This window comes from Thermobia domestica, chromosome 2, assembly GCF_964235325.1.
Source record: "Thermobia domestica chromosome 2, izTheDome1.hap1.1, whole genome shotgun sequence".
Taxonomy (NCBI): domain Eukaryota; kingdom Metazoa; phylum Arthropoda; class Insecta; order Zygentoma; family Lepismatidae; genus Thermobia; species Thermobia domestica.
The window spans coordinates 124,077,195-124,100,499 of record NC_137455.1 but is presented as its reverse complement, the minus strand read 5'-3'; the positions used below and the strand labels follow the sequence as shown (position 1 = coordinate 124,100,499).

At 35.4% G+C, this 23,305-nt stretch overlaps 1 protein-coding gene across 16 annotated transcripts in view; it reads right to left on the bottom strand.

The window, feature by feature from the left end:
- Positions 1-13,101: 13,101 nt before the first annotated feature.
- The window catches only part of LOC145675292 (zinc finger MYM-type protein 1-like), a 259,607-nt gene continuing 249,403 nt past the window's right edge, over positions 13,102-23,305 (bottom strand). For 13 of the 16 annotated variants that reach the window (XM_081745705.1, XM_081745698.1, XM_081745681.1 and 10 more), the window contains one exon: positions 13,102-15,991. In XM_081745705.1, the coding sequence (XP_081601831.1) occupies positions 15,521-15,991 (471 nt within the window). In that variant the 3' untranslated portion in view covers positions 13,102-15,520. The remainder of the gene's footprint in view (positions 15,992-23,305) is intronic. The other 3 variants (XR_014129115.1, XM_081745684.1, XR_014129114.1) reach the window with 3 other exon arrangements.

Here is a 23,305-nt window from a genome sequence, read left to right as displayed (position 1 = left end):
CCGGTGATAGTAGGAGGAAAAATTTGATTATGTTCCAAAAACCACTGTAATCTGGATAAAAGTAAGTCTTCAAATATCTTGAGAGAGCAAGGAAGTAACGCTATTGGTCTATAGTTGTCCGCTTTGCCAATATGTTGTTTGTTTTTTAAAATAGGAACAATAAGAACTTGTTTCCATTGAGATGGAATATTGGCAGTGTCCCAAATTTTATTATATATTTGTAATAATAAAGCCTTCCCACGAACAGCAAGAGTGGTAAAATGTTTATAATAAATACCATCTATGCCAGGAGAGGTGTTGGTGCGAAGATGCTGAAAAACAACGTCGAGTTCCACTTCAGAAAAACTAGTTTCCAAAACAGAAGATCCCTTTGGCAGAATAAAAGGTAAAAGATGACGCCGAGAATTATTGACAGTGCAGGGAGCCAATTGTTGATGAAAATCTGTGATCCATTTCTGATCATCCAATCGATGCATAGGCTGAGGTCGTGAATTATGATAACGATGAATTTGATGTTTGAAGAAATTCCAAATCTTATATTTGGGAGTGAGATAGGAGAGATTATTACAAAAATGTTCCCAGCTTTTCCTTTTGTAATACAAGGTGATCCTTTTAACAATGGCTTTACATTTACGGTAATGAAGAAAATCGTCTTTTGTTCTGGTCTTAAAAAATAATTTCAAAGATTTTTGACAATTATTGACTGCTTGTTGACATTCTACATTCCACCAATGTGGATGATGAGATGTAGAGGTACGGTTTGATAGTTTCCTAGATGGAGGAGTAGTGGAAATTGTCTTCGAGACTGATACAGCATGTTTGATAAAAGTATGTATGGTATTGACAGAAAGAGACTATTTATTGATAAGGTGACAAGAATCTTCGATAGTATGTTGATATGTATCCCATTCAAGGTGAAGGGTAGTAGATTGTAATTTCGACTTTAAATCTTTTGCTATGGGATTATGAAAAGGAGATGTGATGGCTACCGGATGAGTGGAGAATAAAATAGGATAGTGATCACTTCCTCCCGGATCAAAATATACAGACCACGTAGTGTGAATATAATACGAATTTTTCACAAGAGTTATGTCCGGTACACTCGTCCCATACTGGGTAATGCGTGTGGGAGTGCCATCATTCATTGCAATATAGTAAGAAACAGGTAATGCTTGGAGAAGATTGTTTCCTGCAGTATTATTTCTAGAGCTTCCAAATAATTGGCATTGGGTATTAGTATCTCCAGTTATGTAATCAAACTGATGAGTATCAGAAAAAATAGCTTCCCAGAAATCTGTATGAGGAACAATATGTGGAGGTATGTAAATATTCAGGAAGTTGATATTTTGAATATTTAAAGAGAAAAGTTGAATATCAGGATCCGGACACGGGATGGAAAGCTGATTGGTGATGTATGAAAGATTGTTTCTGATACAGAAGGCAATGCCACCATATCCATCTGCTCGGTTTTGTGTTACAATATGATAGTTCTTGAGACGAAAAGGTATGTTCGGTTTTAACCAAGTTTCCTGCAATATAATGATATCAGGATCAAAAAAGATGATAAGATTATATAGAAAGTATAATTTGTTATAGACGCTTTGAGCATTCCATTGAATGATGAAGAGTGGACGAAATTCTTTTACTTCCATACTGGGTATCTATGAAAGATTTAAAGTATTGTAGATTTGTGTAACCAAATTCTCCAAGAACGTATGCGAAGCGTCTATATTTTGAGAAAGTAATATAGTAGCCAACAATTTCTTCAATGCTTCGGTATGTTTAGGGGATAATTGTGGAGGGGAAGATGAACATTTCAGAGATGGAAAGTTACTAGTAGTATCAGATGTAAGAGTGGTAGAAGTCAAATTAGCGTGGTCGCTGGAAATAGAATAGGATCGCGTGTCGGCTGAGGTCTTAAGGGGTTTTTGAGGAGCATAAGGCTTCTGAGGATCCAGCAAGGTGAAATTCGATGCTTTAACAGAGGTGAGCTTTGAATCCAGTTTATTTCTTGTTTTATACGATTGTGGTAAATCGAGCTGAAATGGCTTATCCTTCTTGAAACGAGATGGCATTACAGTGGACGAAGAAGGCAAGGAAAGCAGAGTAGGAAAGGGAAAAGCCGATGGTCCAGAAGATCCCGATGGATGATCCAAGCTTCTTCTCTCTTTTCCTGGGGGTGTATCAATATCAAATGTTAAAGCAGATTTTTTCATGTGTGTGGTAGACACTTTATCACCAGTTGAGGGATGAGATGAAGGAAGGTTAGTATATTCCTTAGGTTCGGTAGAAGGATCCTGCAGTATTGCGGAGAAGGACGGAGTATGTGAAGCTATTGTGGTGTTCTTGCTAACAAGTTTATTCGCTTCATTGAACGAAAGTCGTTGTATTGCCATCAGTTGCATGATTTGTTTCTGTCTGTGTCTTTCCGCACACTGTTCATAATCCACAGCATGTGAAGCACCACAGTTAATACAGTGAAGATCACGATCACAAAATCCAGTACCATCAACATGATTAGAACCACAATTTTTACATAATTTATGTTTTAATTTACAGGAACGGGCAATATGTCCGTATTTCCAGCAGCCATTTTTGCATTGACGAATGCTTGGAATATATGTTTCAACTGGAACTGATTGATAATAAATTTTAATATCTTTAGGTAACTTTTGAGAATCAAATGTTAGGACAACCGAGCGAGTAGGCTGCCGACCTTTTGTTAAACCATAACGAAAGATTCTACGTGCAGATGTAATCGGGAAGTCACATTTACTATCTTTTAATAAGTCATCCATTGTGATGTCCGTATCAACGTCTTTGATAATACCTGTAGTATACAAAACATGATTAGGGATATATGCTTCCCATTTGTTATGTTGAAGAATGTCATGATCCAGAAAATTATTGGCGTCCTGACCAGATTGAAAAGTAAGTTTAATTAAATTTCTACCAATAACATTAATATTAAGAATACCAGGTATTTCAGCCAAGTAAAATTTGCGGCTGATGGACATTGGATGTTTTTTACCTAAATCTTCTGTAGTAGACTTTACATAGACAACATATGGTGCAAGGTGAGTAGGTTTGTATAAATTCTTATCAGGATGGAGAGAATGCACATTCTGATCATCGGCTGGAAGCACAATAGTAGATTTCTGATTGGAAGGTGTAGAAGTTGATTGAATATTAGTTGAAACCGCAATAGTGGAGGAAGAATGGGGAGGAGTAGAAGTAGGTGAATCCAAAGGTACTTGTACTTCCATATACTTAGTATGATGTATCTCAACGAATAACTGAGATTGTCAATTTTTTATAACATCCTTGGGTGATATCCCGTACAATTTTTCTTTTCTTTTAGATAACATCGTAAATTTATGGTACAGACTAAAATCCAAGCTGTTTCCTGCCTGTATAAAATTTGTAAGATACATACATTGTAATAATATAGAATAATTTATTAAATGAATAAACGACTGAACATCACAAATAAGAATTTTCAGAACGGCAAAACTATAAAAACATTAAATGAAATAACTATAAATACAATCTTGTAGTCGATCACGAAGTGGAGCATTACATGCTCTTGCGGTCGACATATGTTTGAAATTTTGGATCCTACAGCCTCCCCAACCAAAGGTAAGAATGAATACAAGTCCGTGTTGTCATCTACAGTAGTCTTTTGTTTTAATAGCTAATAAAGGAATAGAACTGGAAAATTTGATCTCAGGAGAACACTGGAAACCTACACTATCACTAGAATAGAATGGTTGTTGAGAAGGAATAAATGCAATGGGGAAAATTACAAGTATAGAGGAAATTCAAGTTACTATACATTCGCGCTTGCGGGATCAATGCCATATTTGTTTTTTGTCTGTGGCTGTCACCGTGACAGATCCATTTGGGACATCAAGTTTTATTGCTCGTTGGGCGTAGGAAAATATCAAACAATCGAATAGTTATATAGGTTCCATTTGGCGGCAGAATATGAACGAGGGTTTAGTGCTATGAATCAAACATTGAATAATCTGAGGAATCGTATGTAGATTGTAATACTTAGCAAGCTCCTTTTTGTATCTATAAATGGTCCACCTTTGCTTTCTTTAATGCTGAAAAATATGCAACAATGTGGATAAAATTGAAGCGTCACAGTGCTACAGACAATCCTACCGGGAAAGCAAGAAATGTCGAAGAATGTTCACATGCACCTCGCCTTTGCAACTAAAACGTAAGTAATGTTTTTCTTTAAAAAAAAGACAACTTTAGTTTGTTGTATATACGTCCTTTTTGTATTACTCTATCTTTACATTTTCTGTTATTGTTTTATTAATTTTGATAATTGAATATTTTGTTTAGCTAGGTTTTGAATTTGAACATTAAAAATATTACTTTGATTAGAGGCGGCTCCAGTAAATATTTTTGGCCATATCACAACTTTGAAGCCCCACTGCCCCTAATGTATATGCAAATGCACTACACATTGTGATCCACCTATTTCCCCACTGGTAAATTAACAAATCGAATCATGAGTTCTGGTCTCACTGTTGCCATATTTTCAGTCAAAGAGGGAAGCTTAATTACTGTGTTTTTCTCAAAATCAAATATAAGTAGGGCATAGATATGCATCTCCTCTAGGTTTGTTCAATTTTTTACGTTTGTAACCTTAATAATAAAGAAGAAACTAATGAAAAACTTTCCTATGCTCTTTTAAATGGGCTACCTTTAAAGGTTGCTAGGGGTACCAGATCACTTTAATGTCCCATAATGACATTCAAAATAGTAATGGTCGAACATTAGACTTAGTACTCTTAGATTTTAATGACGTTTCGATAATGAAAGAGTGTTCTCTTGTTACCAATGAAGACAGGCATCACCCAACTTTACTTATCTCTTTCCCATTTAAACACCTGCAGAAACATAAGAAAGAAGTCAAGGAATCCGGTTTTAACTTTAGAAAAGCAGATTTACAAAAGATGTACATAGAACTCCCTAAAGAATACTGGGATTGTCTTTGGCAATCGAATGATGTAAATATTGCATTAACACTTCCATCAAATGATTAATAATATATCGTTGTGTGCATATGCTCCTGAGTCTTACCTGGTCTCAGGGCACAGCACACATTAAACGTTCTTGTCTAGATGAGGTTTCCGTACCTGCAACCTAAAACGTATCTTCATTTTTAAGTTATTAGGGAGAGCATTTTGGGTGAATGAAAGGTACACAGTTTTCGAGGAGGAAATGTGCGAGTAGAAAGGAAACATTCATTCACAGCAAAGGCAATGTGTGAGGCTTTAATGCGAGTGCCTTTGTTTCTTAAAACGAATCTAATTTGAAATTTAATTCCCGATAAAATTTTGGGTTAGTGTTGGATTGGAAACAACACAGCCTAAAAGGAAACATTCAGATATGAGAGCAGAATGGAGAATATATGTATAGAAACTGCAACTGACTCGGATTTGCCAATAAATGAGTACTACTTACGGCTTTGGTTCCATCCATTCCAGTTCGTTGTAGTCTGTATTAACACTCACACTAGCACTTCACTAATACACAGTTCCTGACGGTTGTTAAGTGACACTTGTCTTAGTCCGAAAAATGAGGTGGGAAGGTCTTTAGTCCATTAAGCATCTAAATTGCTTGGAGATTAGCTCTGGGCGGCGACCATTTAGGAATCTGGACTCCAGCATCGTAGACTGCTAGGCAACCATCTCTTCCTTCTTTTCTGTATGGGCGAAGTTCTCGGTGATTTTCCCTCTTTTGGGAGGACCACGAGGGTGTCTCCTAAGGTTCTAAAATACCCTAAAAGTCTATGACAGTCCTTTTCTCATTTTAGGTATTTTCTTCTTCAGATTCGTATATGCTTGAATAACAAAATAAGACAAATCGGAGTATCTCGCACACGGAGGTGTTGCGAGTTTGAAATACCGAGGTAAAAAGCTTAGTGTTACAAGTTATTGCTTCTATTTGTAACTTCGCTCGGCGTTGTTCGAAGGATCTGGCGTCCCTATCTCAGCAAATCAATTGCTTGTGATGAGAACGTTCTCTTCAATGTGTTTCCATCTTATGTCTGCAGTTTCATTGTGTGTATTTTTTTTCTTTTCTGCTCTATCTGCATGTTTGCTTCCGGCTAATGTTGAACGATTGCAAGCTAATTGCATGAGACACGAAAAGGAATCGTTTCTATGCAATGTAAAATTAAATTTAGAATAATCGCGTTTCTTGATTATTTCCTTTTTACTCTTTTCTGATTTATTTTGTTTTCCTTTTAGAAATTACAAATTAGATCTCTTTTACGATATTTTCTGTATGTGTTCCAACCAAAAGACATATCAGCGGAAGTTATCCATATGTTGGCTTACTTATAATACAGTATAATTAAGAAAATAAATTCAAGGCGTATCACCATATCAAGAAGTAGTCAGTAAAATTAATTGGTTAAAATTCTTTCAAAAAATAAATAAAATGTTTCCTCATATAAATTAATGGGTTGAAAAACCATGATGGTGTAGGTATCCAACATTCTTAAGAGCTACTCTCGTTTATTGGGATTTACAGAAGCTACGATAAATAATATATATTTAGCTCGACTTTTCTATGAACGCACAGCTTCATTAGTTGCTAGAATATAAATTTTCTACTTTGCAGTCAAGCACTTTCCTTACTCTATGATCATAGTAAAAAAAAAAAAAAAAAAAAAAAACTTGGGTCATGGAACTTGTTACTAAAACAACAAAAACAAATACCATCCCCTCATAATAACCATGAAAATGTTGGTTTTCTATCGAAAGGTGTTTGTATAACAAATATTTTTTTTATATTTTAGTTCACAGTCCGTATAATTCTTAAAATATATAAACACGGTCAAATCACATAAAATCAGGCACGACAACTTATATCACTATTACCTTTTTTATTATCAAGACTCCATTAATTATTATTTTCTTTTTTCAATTGTCATAGTAACGTTTTAAACAAGCAACTATATGAGGTTGACATCATCTATAAAATCAAAATATATTTTTAACTATTGAGATTAAATCTTATTTCTTTCTATTTAGAATCAACAACATAATTTCTTTTCTTCTTCTACACGACAGATTGTGTACTTTTATCCACCGTTATCTCAAAATCAAAATACAAAAATGGAAGTAATCTAACGCAATGATACACAATAACGTTGCATTTGAAGTCCTTTGGACAATAAAATGACACCTCAGACCTCAAGAATGTGATTTTTCTTTTTCTAAAGTTGTTTCAATCTTCCTTTTTATGTTTCTACACATGGAATGTGTTTCCTATCTTTTAGACTCTGATGCAAATGAGTCCACGTGAGTGCGGGCTTGCTTTCAATTGAGCTCACGCTCACTTCTCCCAATTTAGCTTGCAGTCACTCAGGCACGCACTCACTCCTTTTAACTGGAAACGCACTTACTCGGGCTCGCGATCATTTCTCCCAACTGGACTCGCGATCACTCGGGCTCACGATCATTTCTGATAACTGGGTTCGCGCTCACTTCTCTTAACTGGGCTCGCACTCAATTATTGAGCCCGAGCCCGGTTAAGCGCGAGTGCCGATCTCACGAGCGTCGGGCTCGCGAGTTTGGACACCTATGATACAGAGTGATAACATCTCTTCAGGTTTGGGCTTGGAACGAAAGCACGTGTTTCGGGATAGCATAAAAACATTTATGCCTCTGCTTGGCAAACGTAGAAGGAAAAGAAAGTTTATCAGTATTGATTGTCGATACTCAGGTCTATAGTTCCTGCATATATATTAAGAAAGTTATAATTTTTTCCTTCCCCTCCTCTCATTTCCTTCTTACTTCTCATTTTGTGAACACCACCAGCAAAAATCACGAAGTTTACGTCGTGACCGCGGGGAATTCTCTCGTAACTATTCGTGGAATTCGTATATAGTTAGTGTTCTCACCTTCGGCGCGGGAGACCCGGGATCGATTCCCGGTGGAAGCTTCTGTGGTTCGGATCCCACGTTAAGATGTAGGTCTACGTCTTAAATAGCCTCGGCGCGGCGCCGAGGACTGAACTCCAAATCAACCCACCAACTAGCCAATTGACGTCCCAATCGGAAGCGCTTTTCCCTGTCATGATTGGAGTTTTGTGGCTCAATAATAGAGCGCTCACCTCCGGTTTCAAGGTCACAGGTTCGATACCGGACTATGCCATGTAAGATTGTGTTAAACAGTATCGCATCTGTTGGTTTCTAAGAGTTCTTTATTTCCTACCGCTTCATTCCTCAGTTTCTTTTACTGTTCATTTTTTTCACTCATCATCTGTTTCCTTTAGCCTTCAGGACAATCGTGCGATGTTAAAATTCACATTTCATTTCATAGTATTAAACTGATAATGCAGTCTTGAATATGCAAAATCACTTTTCACTGCTCACACCTCGATGTACTTGTAAATAGATCATGATTATTTTGATATCTAAATTAATTATAGTAAGTAATATAACACTTATAAACTACTATGCATGAATTATTTTTCTTGTTTTTCCTCTCTGTCTGAAAGCACTAACATTAGCTTAGTATTAAAAAGAAAAATGCTTTTTAGCGGACACTGGATTTCTTTTACAGAGTCGTCTGCGTACAGATCTCGCATGAAGAAGTTAACTTACGTGGACAGGGTGGAAATATTTTCCCTTCTGAAGTAACTTGCACGGCTGACATTTTGTGACTGTACCATATGGAAACTTGTTTCATTCTGAAGTGATTGGTATATTAACCATAATACTCTGATAAATAGCACTGTGTTTGGAAAGTTTCATTTTGTATATCCTATTTTTTTCCTCCTTACGTATGAAATAGGAATGGTGACTACGAACAATCATCAATTTTTCCTCAGACCAAACTGGACACTGTTTTCACGACAAGCGACATTCTAGTGTAGCTAAGACGCTTGCAGCCTTATATGTATTACTAATATATATAACTCATGTATTATACATATAATTGATCTATTAATGCATCTATATTCTTCCAAGTTCTTATCAGGCTTCTTAAAAAAAAAAAAAAAAAAAAAAAACGTATGTACTTCCTGTCTCTAGTAACACAAAATTTAATTATTTAAAGTACTTAGAGCTTAACGTAGATCCATGCGAACTACTATTAAATAAATGACTGATGGTTTGTGAAAGGTATTGTCCTGTTTTGAGCACAGAGACTGAGACATAAACGTGGAATTCAGGTACAATGAGCTTCCATAGGAAATCAAGCACGGCTCTCCCACACCGAACCTGATAATAGATACTAATCAAAGTTACGACTATTACTACGAAGTAAATCGGTTGATTTATTGTTTAGCGTCCCCTTTCAGAATCAAGGCTATATGAGACAGATCTACAGTATATCGTGAAATCCGAACATTAGCTCTCATCGGGAATCAAAGGCGCATACGCTAACCATATAGCCACGAGGAGTTACAAAATAAAGTGGTAAAAGTTTATCTTCTGCCAATAAATACATAACATTACCACTATTAAAATTTTGTTAACTTTCTCGGTTGAAAATAATATATGGAAAACTATTACATATACAGTGCATATATGTTTGATACAGTGCGTCCCACTAGCTTTCGAACCCGAAAAAAAGTTATAATTTCCGAACAAATATACATAGGAAAATGAAATTCACAATACACGTACCTTGTTTCATGCTGAATACATGACCGTCACAGCAGGTACTAAAAGTGTCCTCCCTGGACGTCAAGACATGTTTGTACACGGCGTTCCATATTGTGAAAAGTCCGATGTAGAGTCTCCGGTGTGATCTCATGAATCGCATTCTCAGTGTTGTTTCGCAACTCTTGCAGTGATCATGGGTTGTTTCTGTAGACACAACCTTTAAGAAAACCCCATAAGAAGAAATCAGGTGGTATAAAATCCGGGGATCTTGGCAGCCACAATCCTTGAGATTATCCTGTCACCAAAAAAGGACTCAATTTCTACCATGGCCACGTTGGAAGTATGGCATGTTGCTCCGTCTTGTTGGAAATAACCGCGACGCAGTTCTTGATCGTCCAGCTGATTCACAAATTCACTGAAGATGTGTAAGTAAACTTGTGTGTTTACTGTATCTTCAAAGAAGATGGGTCCAATGATATGCTGTCGGGAAATTGCACACCAAACTCCCACCTTCAAGGGATGAAGTGGAATCTCATGGTACACATGCTGATTTTCGGTGGCCCACACCCGAGTATTCTGCGAGTTCACATAACCGGAGAGATGAAACCAAGCTTCATTTGTGAACCAAGTATAGTCTAGGATTCCTGGATTGTCATGCAACAGAGCTTGCAACCAACGACAATACATCACGCGCTTTTCCCAATCTGTAGTCTTCAACTCCTGAACGACTGTAACGTGATATGGAAACATCTTGGCTCTTTTGGCGGCTCTTTGCACAGTTGACTTTGACATCCCTACCTCTTGTGATAATCGACGCAGGTTCTTCTTAGGGGATTGCAAAAGACGTTGCCGCACATTCTGTACTGTCCCCTCGGACGCGCGCCTCCATGTCCCGTAAGCAACGTTTCTGTTGTTTCGAACTTGTTCACCAAATGATGTATTGATGATTTCGATGGTCCTTTACGGCATCCAAATTCACGGCAAAATTCACGTTGAACGGTCTGATACAATCCCGATATCCAATATTTTTTAACAATGAACACGCGTTCCTGTACAGTGTACAGAACCATCTTCGCGATGCAGCTACTTGAGTCACACTAACGCACGCGCACCACGCCAAGCAGCACTTTCCCTGGCGCCACCTATCGTCTTTGTTTTGACGTGTGCGCTGCTGTTCAACCCTTTCTCGTGTTTAGCATGAAACAAGGTACGTGTATTGTGAATTTCATTTTCTTATGTACATTTGTTCGGAAATTATAACGTTTTTTTCGGGTTCGAAAGCTAGTATGACGCATGGTAGTATTACTTACGTGTTTAACCTACTTTGCTCTCCAAATTTTAAAATACAATTATTTTAATAATATGTAACAAAAACAGGAGCGAATTTCAATGCGAAAGTCTAACCGTTACTAATAAATGATACGTTCAACTCCGGTTTGAAAAAAAAAAAAACAGTCTTTTCTGTTAACGAATTACATTCTGCCTTGGGAAAAAATTATTTATTGCATTATATTGTTCATGCTATTTATATCAATGAATTCCATAAATGACTCGCGAACACTTATAAAATCACAAATTTATTTTTGTTTATATTGTATATACATATCCACACATTATATACAACATATGAACTCTGAATCTTTTATAGTGAATTTACACAGATGAAATGATACATCAACAGAATGAGCTATTCATGTGCCAACTAAATTTTCTTACGTTTCTCAACTAAATTAACAAAACACAAGTGGTGTTCTAAAACATGTTTAAAAATTCGAAGTATGTGAGGGCAATTTTGTTCCTTGTGGGTGATTCCACTTCGTACTGCAATAACCATTTGAGATTAAATGCGTTCAAAATGATCAGTTACGAAACTGTATACTAACTATACAATATAAATGATAATATTTTAACTAGAAAACCACATATTTTTAAAGTAACAGACTGTAGTAATTAAAATAACGACACACAAGAAAATGTATACAAATATAATAGAGACTAAAAGTATGTTGATGATTTTATATGGAAAATCCGCAACGAACTTTCACCGTGACTGAAAAATCTGCGCCAAAAGAAAATAGTATATTAAACGTAACATGTGTATATACAAATAAGGCTGATTTCTTTTGTCGATACAATATATTTAAAACAAATGCAGAAACCTGAAACAATTACGAGAGATCATTGATTACTATAACCATTTTATTTACCCAACGTAAATTATTTTCCCTCTTTCTCGTACATATTCACTACTTACTGCATTTTATAGAATTTTCAGAATCTTAATATAAGATTTTTTTAAAACCTAATGTTACAGTACGTAAGTTGTAAACAAGTGTTCGTAACGTCAATACATTATACGATATAAAAAGATTTAAAAAAAAAAAAAAAAAGCTATGCTGGAACTTGAAAAACAATGTAGGCTAATACCAACACTTACAGCAAGTTCTTTTCGTAATCAACTATGGAAGTTGCGATACATTGTTATAATTATTTTTTTAGTAGTATCATTTACTGTTGGTTTGTTGTAACAAATCAACAGAATAAATAAATAAATTCTGCTGAAAAATACAATTAATCAAAACTTAAGTTTTCCCTTCTGAACACTTTACAATAGTAGCGGAATATCACAAACGCACTGAACGATATTATTTAAGGACATTTTTCATTTCAAAGTTGTTCAAAATATTTTCCATGTTTAAACTACAATTTTACGTGTAAAAGGCTAGTTATTTAAACTGTATGGAGCGTTTTGCATTATGTATTATTAATAATAAACTTTTACCCTGATGTTACAGTATAGGGTTTTTTATTCTATTATGATAATAAATTGTACGGTATAAGAAGATACAATAATAGTACTGAAAGTAAAAAAACATTATAAACTGCGACGACCACTACTACTTAATGATTACTACTACTACTACTGCTGCTATTACTACTAATAATAAGTTCTTTTCGTAATTAATGATCGAAATTACCATATATACTCTGTTATAATAAGTACATATTATCCGTTACAATGCTTTTAATAAACCAACAGAAAATAAAAAGAACTAAATTATGGTGAAAAATGCATTCAATAAAATTTACGTTTCCTCTTTGAATGCTTACATAACACACAGAGGCGGACTGGGTCGCCCGGATGCCCAGAAATTTCCGGGTGGGCCCTGCAATAATGTTGTTTCAGAAGGTGCTTTGTAGGAGATAGCTGAAAATCTTTAGTTGAGCATGAAAATTTGAAATCTGAATCGTCGAATTTTGCTAAAATTTAAAAGAAAGAAAAAAAAAGAGAGAAAAAAAAACTGCCTCACTACTGTGATAAAGCAAATAATGAAGACTGTATTGATATACAATCCGACGTATATGTTGCAGAATGCGACAGTGCTACGACGTGTAGTGCCTGGGAGGGCGAAAGTGATCCTGAAGAATGCATTTCCTTTTTATTTTTTATTTATTTATTTATTTTCAGATGGCCAGTTTTATAAGATGTGCAACGAAAATCATCCGTGTAGGCAGTGTTACTTGTGTTGCTACAGGTTGCTACTAAGGTATAACATGCATGTTTCCACCTTCTAAATACTGTTTACTGTACGCAAATATTTGATAACTCTCTCAGTTACTCAAGTATCGTGTGAGCGAGCATTCGGTTATCTTAAGTTAATTAAAATTCGTACACGTTCGTCTTTGTCAAAACATACTCTGGAATCATTTATGCTTATGGCCATTCAAAGGAAAATTCTGAAAAAAAAAATAAAATAAAATAAAACTCTAATGATGAAATTACCGATCAGATTGGGAAATCTTTTGTCTTTATAAAAATACTGCTGTAAAAGTTGGTTTGATAAATGAACTTCATTACTCACTTATTTTATAAGAATTGCAAAACGCATCAAAAACATGACTGACAAATGCGTTATCACCTTTATGTAGTCAATAGGTATGCGAATTTTTACATAAAAAATTCGTGCTATTCGTTCCGTTTTTTTCTTTCTTGATTTTGAGAGGGTGATTCCTAATTGCCGGTAGTAGAAAAAAATATTTTTGGCTGTAATGCTAATATATGGTAGTAATGTTCCAATTTAATTAGTGTTTAAGAAGTCAACAAGAAATTATTTATCAAACTCAGCGTGCTTTATCAAAAATGTTTTAAAACCGTTTCTCTACACTTTCTGTGTTTTCAAAATGTTATTTCTTGTTGCTCACCTCCATACTTGCATAGTTACTCAATGTTCTTCATTATATCATGTAAACAATCTACAAACATAGACTATTATTTTACCCGATAAAATTAAGTTTATTATAATTTATTCACTCATTTGCATGTACCATTCATGAAAATTAAAATCCTCATAATTTTGAAGATGGAATCGTATCATATTCAGATACAAACAGTCGCTGCATTGAAGGGACATGTACGATTCATTGCAAAGATTTTCAGACGGTAGAAAATAAAGAAAGCGAAATAATACTTGGCTATAGATATGCATACACGGAGGCGGGTGTTTAGCCATCCAAGTCTCCAGCTAAGGGTTCATTCCTAAAAGGAAAGGTCTGACTCCTGACCAACTCGGTATTCATCAAGGCCCTTAAGCATCATTTTCCGGGTAGGCCCTTGTACTCCCAGTCCGCCTCTGATAGCACATGCTCCATTATTGATAATATTCTCTATTATAGTATTATTTTCTCCATTGTTGTTCAAAATATAGTTATTTTAATTATGAAGAATATATATATATCTTTTCAGAACAGCTCTCTCTGTGGATTTTTTTCTCTTCCTTAAAATTTCAACTTAATAACATGGCATTAGATAAATTTTAAAACCTTACATACAAACACTTAAAACTATTCAAGATCAATTTGCAATATTTGTACTCCAATTATTACTAATATTTCTGCATTACAGTAACACGGTATGGACTTTCCAATTCTCACCCACCATCCTCCTCACAAATTGCAAGTCGCGAAATTAATAAATTGCACATAGTATATTTCAAACTTTATAGAATTAAGTGCACTTCATGAAAAGCTCATTCTCCCGGCGTAAAGGAATTAATATTATTATTTACAGGTTGTTTCACAGTATAAAAAGGAATATTTGTTTCTCTCCATTCCTACACAAAAGCAATTTCTCCCTCAAGAAACTTTTCACTCTGAACATTTTAAAGAACCCCACACAAATCTTACGACAAACGGCTTTCTGCCAAATTGCGTTAAAAATGGTATTACCTTCCAGCTTGCTAATTAAAAATCTCCATGTGGATAAAGATTCAAAATCAACTTTTTTATCTGCTCCGGAACTCTCCAATGTCTTGCGGACATGTACAATCAAATATATTCATTGTGTTATTAATTAGAACGAAAACGTTCCTGTTTCTACACAACTTTTAATCTTATATTTGTTAGAACTATTCCAATGCAGGACACTGTTTTCCTTTCTTTCTTTCTCTCTCCCAATCTCTCTTTCCAATAGGCATTACAAAATCACGAAATAAATTATAAAATAAGCAGTATTGGAAAAGTTCCGACGAAAAGATGTGATGGTAACTTGGTCTGTTTGTCCCAACTAAACACAAAACTGAATGCCTTTAATTAGATTTTTTATATCCATAAAACAATGTAAGGGCTTGCAGAAGAAAAACAAATTGAAGCTTCATGCCCATGTAGACTATAAATCAGCACAAAACAAGTTGCTCAATATTTTACTTTGAAACAACTTGATCAAAAGCCATTTTTCATAGAGACTTGTGCGGGGTTCTTTAACAATGAATAATGATGTATATCGTCTGTTTACATACATTCTTTCTTGCAACAACGCAGAAATGTATGAATGAGGTAAAATGAGCAGTCACGTTGAAAATAATCAACAACATAATGCAGTTATTCTTTCAACTTTTTCTGAAGTAGCAGCAGTTCAGTGTATTTAATTTCCAGTTCTATTTCTTTCCTCTCAATGTCCAAGTCCCTCATTCTCATTTCCTTCTTCAGTAACTCCATCCTGGCCGTATGCTCCATTTCCTCCATCTCAGTCTTTCGGGTCCAATAGTAGTCGGCACCTGACGACGGCATCCCCGTCGTAGTGTTAGGATTGTAGTTGTCGTGCATGGGATCGACGGAAGGACTTGGTGCAGGGGACGGTGGATTGGCATTAGATGATGCAGCAGGAGATTGATTAGAGGCCTCTGAAACTACTGACACTACCTCTTTCTTAATAGTTATTGGCTCCGGAGCTGCCTGCTGGAACTGAACCAGAGGTGGCGGGGGCGTCTGTTGTTGCTGCTGTTGTGGTAATATTGCTCCACTAGTTGAGGGGAGAGGAAGAACACTCGTTGAAGGAGCAGACTGTTGCAGCTGAAATAAAAGAAAATAACGAATTAGTTATATTATTGAAGACAAAATGCATCAAAAGAACACTGGTTGAATTTTTCAACATACTTTCACTTTTATTTGTTTCAAGACACTTTATTTAACTAAGTAACGAGTCTATAATGCAGTTTTTTAAATTCAACATATATATTACAAACTCCTATACTCTAGCTTATAACAATTAAAAAGGTGTTAAAACCATTATTGATTAAATGTTTGCTGTATTATGAAAAATATGAAAATTCTTTGTAGAATTTCATTAATGCTTCACAAGGTGCATATGTACAAGGGAGGAACAAACTCTCAAGTGTTTTAGTTCAAGCACACAATTTGAAGCAAACTTTATTTAAAAAATAGTAAAATTGTTTGAAAGGGGTCTTCCCCTTAATCCAGAACAATGAATATGCTTAAGCTGCTTGATCTTTTTCAGCCGAACAGAAATATCCTTCTCAGAGGCAGAAATAAGATGTGAGGTGTAACAATTGTTTTGCGCGTACGAGTAGTGAGAAATCGAAATTCAATTGTAATTTTGACAAACACCATGTGCGAAGGCTTTTTCGAGGTTTTCCCATTTTCTTTTACTTTCTTTATTCCACCATTTTCATTCTCATCATTACAGTCTCTCTTACCCTGCATGACATAATCGTGGCAAGTACAATTGAAAGATTTCATTTTTTCAATTGTAATTTTCTATTACAAGCATCGCATAAATGTAAAGAAAACGCTGGTGCGCCTACAGGGCATCCCGTGATGCGTGTGTGGAAGCAATAGACAAGAGAACAACATCCAGCGAAAATCGGGAAGTAGACCGCGTAGTGGGCACTGGATAGTATGACATCTTGTCCTCATTACTCAAGACGAATTACGCTCGTATAATTTGGGTCAGCTTGCATTGATCCAAACTCACAGACGCATCAGGTGAATCCTCTCGCTGGCTTGCTGAATGGCACATGGTCGCGCTTTCGGAGAAGTCCCGCTTTAACCTGTCCTACAGAAATGGTAGTCTATCATACATATTATACGCTAAGCGCAATCTTCCACTGTACAATACCGAGCGTCATAGCGCCCGAACGCCACTGGATATAACATGCAATCTCCGATACGAAGCATCATTGTGGACAACCCCATCAATCACGGCTGCATCCGAATGTTATATAGGTTGTCATACCTTTCCTTCAAGACCATTCTGAATACCATATTTAAGCAGTATAATATTAGGTCACATGTTTCCCGAAATGTACAAGACTTCCTCGAGGATGGATATCGCTTCTTCCCTCACTTTCACGATTGCTCAACGTATCACCCTTAGAACGTTAGTGGGATATGGTTGGTCGATATCTTATTTGTCACAGATCCACAGCAGAGAGTTACTGTATCGTTTCACTTACATACAAGTAGAGCGTAGACGATTTCTAAGGAATATATTCAACGTCTCGTTTAATTTCGATGTCATGGCATATGGAAGTCCGATTGCTGGTGATGGCATCACTCCATACTAGTTTATCGGAATTGATGGCGTCGTATAGTTCTGAAACAGTAATAATTTAATTATAGTTACGGTATGTAACGAATTTATGGTATAAATTCTATTCCACAGACACGAGTCTTTCTTGGTTTTGTAACCTCCACAAACAGCAGAGTACATTTTATCTACAGAATGGAGCTCCTCCCTTTGTTTAGAAGTACATAGAAGCTAGAGAGATATATTGGATTCGATTTCTAATCAGTAAAATAATTTCGAAGAAACCACCAATATTCGTTCAACAATTTTATCACACGCAATTTCACGCAACATGATCACTTGGGCACCCCAAGGGGGGCTGGCACGCGAAAGTGTATTAAATTTTTTAAGATTTTCTTAATACAAATAAATAAATAAATAAAAACTACCAAACGTAATATAGCAACCAGGAAAATGACATCCCTAGAAAATTTTCTTCGGGCGCTCATGCTTCAGTACACATCCGACTCTGTCTTACCTTACATTCAAACAACAGTGCTGTAGAAAATTTCGACCGTAACCAAATATCACTCAGTACGCTTCGAGGGCGTATCCATATTCCATGACAAGAGGGTAATGTCTCCCCGTCATATACGTTTATGTGATTTTAACTGTCGCATGCTTATTATAATATGCATAGTATAATGACTTTTCTTTCAGAAATTCGAGTTCACTTCAAGCGAGATCTGACAAACGTCAAAAGCTGGGGAAAAGACATAGGAGACTGGAATAATAGCGACACAAAATGTACAGTCATTTGAAATTTTGCTTAGAAATGACTTGGAACAGTAAATTTGGTCGCACGAGCCAATTAAAAACTAGTGTCAAATTACATCGGTTGCTATATGGTAAGTCACAATTGAAATGCCAATGCACTACATTTTTTTTTTAAGTTTGAATATTACTACGAGACGTACTCCTGCTATGTGTATTCATTAGTCCTTAATCAATAGTTATTCATGGTTTAAAAGTACAATTCTCTACATAAAGCAACGTTTATTTAAAAGTAAATGTATAACAGTTTCGCCAACTGACTGATCATATTAGCTTCATTAAGTTACAGTGTCTGATGAAGCCAATATATTCAGTTAGTTGTCGAAACTGTTATACTTTTCTTATTTTAAAACAGAGTGGATTGATTTAAATCACTTGATTTTTTAAATGAAAATCGTTGATTTAAATCAAACTCCAAAATAAATTAATTTAAAGTGAAAATAAGTAAAATACCGTTTCTGTTGTCATTTCGATTATGGAAGATAATAATCATAATACAATGAGACTCAAATATATGTACAGCATAGTATGAAAACAAGTGTCATGCTGAGGATGATTAGGGAAAATCCCGTTTTGAACGGGTAACGGAACAATCCTGCTTTCTTCTCTTCGTAACATTGGGTTTTTAAATCGTTAACTATTCTACCAGGGAAATCATCGATATTTAAGACGAAAATTTTTTTGTGTGTGCGTCTGTTTTCTTGTTCCCAGATAATAGGAGCGTATTTAGAGGGTCCTATCTCCTCTCGAAACTTTTTTAGATTTTATAACTTTAGGCGAAATTTATGTATTTCGTGCCGCAAGCTAGTTCCGATTTTTGTAAAAAATATGTCCGTGCCAAATATCAATAATTTTTGTGGAAAAAAAGTGTCATGTTGATAAACATTGCTGTAGTTTTCCTTAATGCTTCACCATTTTAAATTAGATCACCTACTTTTTAGGTAATAGGATAGAATCTTTATTATTCGATTAAAAAAGTACTAATAAAGCTTTTTACTTCGGGTCTTTTGTTTTTCAAGATTGAAGGCATTGTAGACCACGGTACATATGCTTTCACACCTTTTTGCGTCGAGACATAGGTTGTGATTACGTCATAATTAGAGACCGGATGTTTAGGCACTAAAAACCTGGAAAATAGGCAGGCAAACAGGCACTAAAAACTTAAAAAATAGGCAGTAAAATAGGCACTAAAATGTATCTAGAAATAATGAAGATAAATACTCAATACCATTTTTAAAAAAATCCAAGTCATAGATAATGTTCAAAGAATATACAAACATACTTCTTTGTTAACATCGTTTATTGTATATATGAAAACGAAGCTTGTTATGCATTCCATATATACTGGCTGAACCTGAAAGATGTACACATACTTCGGGAGGTGATTCGTGACATCAAAAGAAGACAAAAAGTCCTCTTGCATTTTGTGGAATTCCGCGTCGTGTACGAGTGACAGGGGGGTCAACTTCGAATCGAAAATCGGATCCTGACCATTGGAACGAGACATAACAGTGTGCACATACTTCGGGAGGTGATTCGTGACATTCAAGAGCACTTTTTGTGTTCTTTTTATTTCAAGAGTCACCTCTCGAAGTATGTGCACATCTTTCGGTTTCGTTCCAGTTGTCAGGATTCGATTTTCGATTCCAAGTTGGTACTACTGTCACTCGTACACGACACGGAATTCGACAATATCATTAACCACCTCCGAAAATATGTGCACATCTTTGAAGAGTTCATCCTATATATATATATATATATATATATATATATATATATATATATTGTAACGTACCACGTGCTGGTGTTTACAAGCACCTAATATCCGTATATATTGTGTATATTATTTATGTTATATAAAATTATATATTTTCCTAATGAAGGTTTATTTTGAAGAAAATGCATAAAATAGGCAACATTAGGCACTAAAGGAATTATTTAGGCAGTAAAGGTCGAAATAGGCAAAATAGGCAAAATAAAATTGGCTTGAATCGAAACTATAACCTCCCATATAAACTTTAAAATGTTACTTTTGATCATATCTTTAATATGAAAGAATAGGCATTTTGCCTAACATCCGGTCTTTAGTCATAATTAAAAAAGTATTTTTTGTTATGCATATTTTTATCATATTTGGCGGGCTTACATTTTGCATTCAGAAGATTGGAATTTTCACACACATTCAGTGCACCTCTTAGTATTTTTCAGGTCTCTGCATGAAAACAAGGTTGGAGATCCAGAGGGGCAAAATGTTTTTTTTTTTTTTTTAAAGAATTTTTAACAAAAAAATACCTTTTTCCCGATTTTCCCGCGTCAGATACATGATGGAGACGTATGAATCGTACCGTTTGAAAGGCTGCTCCATTCTGAAGAGAATGGTGTACGAACCATGATTCTAGGATAAATAGGGATGTCTCAAGGAATTTTTACTTGAAACTTTTTTTTTCGGAAATCTGGGGTATATTATTATTTTTCGCGAGCTTACTTTTGCACCTAAAGATTAAAAATTTGCACAAACATTTAGTGCACCTTTAGTATTTTTACGATTTGTTTAAGGTCTCTGCCTTAAAACAGGGAGGGGGTCCAGAGGGTCAAAAAAGTAAAAAAGAGAGATATTTTCTAACAAAAAATCCCTTTTACGTGATTTTTCCGCCTCAAATACACAATGGGGACATTTGAATGGTACCGTTTGAAAACCGGTTTTATTCTGAAGAGAATGATGTACAAATTATGATTCTAGGATAAATAGGGATGTCTTAAGAGATGTTTATATTACATCCGGGTCATCTGGGGCATTGTGGGGATGCTTTTAGCTCATTGTTAAATATATTCCCGCCCTTACTATTCCAGATAGAAGCTTGAAATTTAGTGCACCCCTTAGTATTTCCCAGTTGATTTTGAGATCTGTGCGTTAACACAGGGGAGTCCAGAGGGAATCAAAATTTGAAAAAAATATTCAGAAAAAATCCCTATTTCCCGCTTCAGGAACCCAAAGGGAAATGGGAAAGTTACTGTTTCAAAGACTGTTCTATTCTGAAGAGAATGAGGTACGAACTATGATCCTAGGATAAATAGGGATGATGCTGTCGCTGCTTGACTGAAAGTATAATTTACCTTTGAAAAGCCATAATTCAAAAGGGTTAAGAAACGTTGTTTGGGATTGAAATACATTAACTATTGGGGATTAATTCAAAATTCAATGCCAATACTTTCACTTAAATGGCATAGTTAGCATTTAATACTAATTCCTAATGATTCTTCTTCAGTTCGCAACTTGAATTATACGAGGACACAGATTTAAATAAAAAAATCAACAAAAATATTTTTTTTAAAAAAAAATCATGATTTTTTACCACCCTGTTTTAAAATAAATGTTGCTTGTTCAGTGAATTGTATTTCTAGTTTAAGTTATTTAAGATAGCAAACCTAGTATGAACCAGTTAGTTATTGGTTTAAAAAAAAAAAAAAAATCCTTGATTATCACCAACATCAGGACGGATTAAGGGAAGGGCTTAGAGAGCTATAGTCCCGGGCCTCCACTCTGATCAAATCTCTACTGGCTATCTAAATAGAATCATGAAGATACAATAATCATCATAAAATAAAATATGACCAAAAATATAAAACATATTCCCTTAACTTTCCTATTGTACTTTCACAGAAATGTATTAGTTTAAGTCAGCAGGGGCCACATATTTTTTTCTAGTCCCGCGCCTCCAGATGGGTTAATCCAGCCTTGACCAACATAAATGTTCAATTAATATGCAAGATAGTAAAATATTCTCTCTCAACAGCGTTCCCATTTACAGAAATAAGAAATGCCAACGATACGGAAAGTAGGTAGATTCATAAAGATTTTGTGCTGAACGAAACATATCTTTAAGTTGATTATCGTCTATCACGTTAGTTAGTTCACGGCACTCGAGTGTGTGAATAGGTACGCGCTGGTGTATCTTAATAACCATGGAGTAATATAAGTGGTTGTTTTTATTAATATAGTGAAATGATCTCCGGTCACCAAGATCACCTGATTTAACACATACGAACTTCAGTTTACGGAACTCCACTTAAGTTCATTTTCTTATCCTGAAAGTACAGATGGCGTACGAGTACAGATAACAAAAACCACTGCACCATGCTGAAGACAAGATGTGTCTGAGTTGGGACGAAAGCTGTTATATGGAACATCTGTCGTGTCCACATAAATTCACAATGCCCTTAGTCCGCATGTAGTGATGTACCAGCAATCTCTGTAGTTCTTTAATATTTTTCTTCATAATTAACCGCTAGTTATGCACACATTTACAAAGACGTCGTATTTTAAGCATGTCAAATTACAATTTTTACTTAACTGTCGTAGTAATTTGGTGTCATTCGTATCACCCTTTTTTTTTTTAATCAACTCTCAAAAATATGAAAATTTTGTCCCTTGTATGGGTACAAGTACAGGAGTCAAGCGTGAGCGATATTTAGTATTATTGTGGTGGTGATTGACTTCGAGGTTGTTGATCCATTGATTTGGAGTTCAGCATCCCGTTCAGCTCTGAGGCTATATGAGACATGGTCCTATAGCTTAACGTGGAACCCGAACCACCGGGAATTGAATCTGATCTCCAGCTCCGAAAGCGTATCTGCTAACCATATAGCCACGAAGTTGTCTCAAGAGAGTGTGTTGAAAAGTTCAATAGAAGGTGATTTTGTTTAAACATATGCTGACTTTGAAGAACGGCACGAACTTCATTTCTACTTGATTTTAGTAACATTTTGAAAATATTCTTCAGGTGAAGTTTTACTTATTAAGTTATACAGTCTCCTGAGAGACTTCGATTATTTCATAGAGGGGTTCCCTAACTACAGAATCTGTGGGATCAAATAAGCTATGTAACTCATACAGATTTTTTTTTTCTTTTTAAACAATACCTTAATGAAAATTTCTGCATTTCCCTGTTCCTTTCTGTTTATTTCCGGCTTTTCATTATAGATGGTAGGTAGTGAGTCTATAATACTTTAAAAATGTGTAAAAT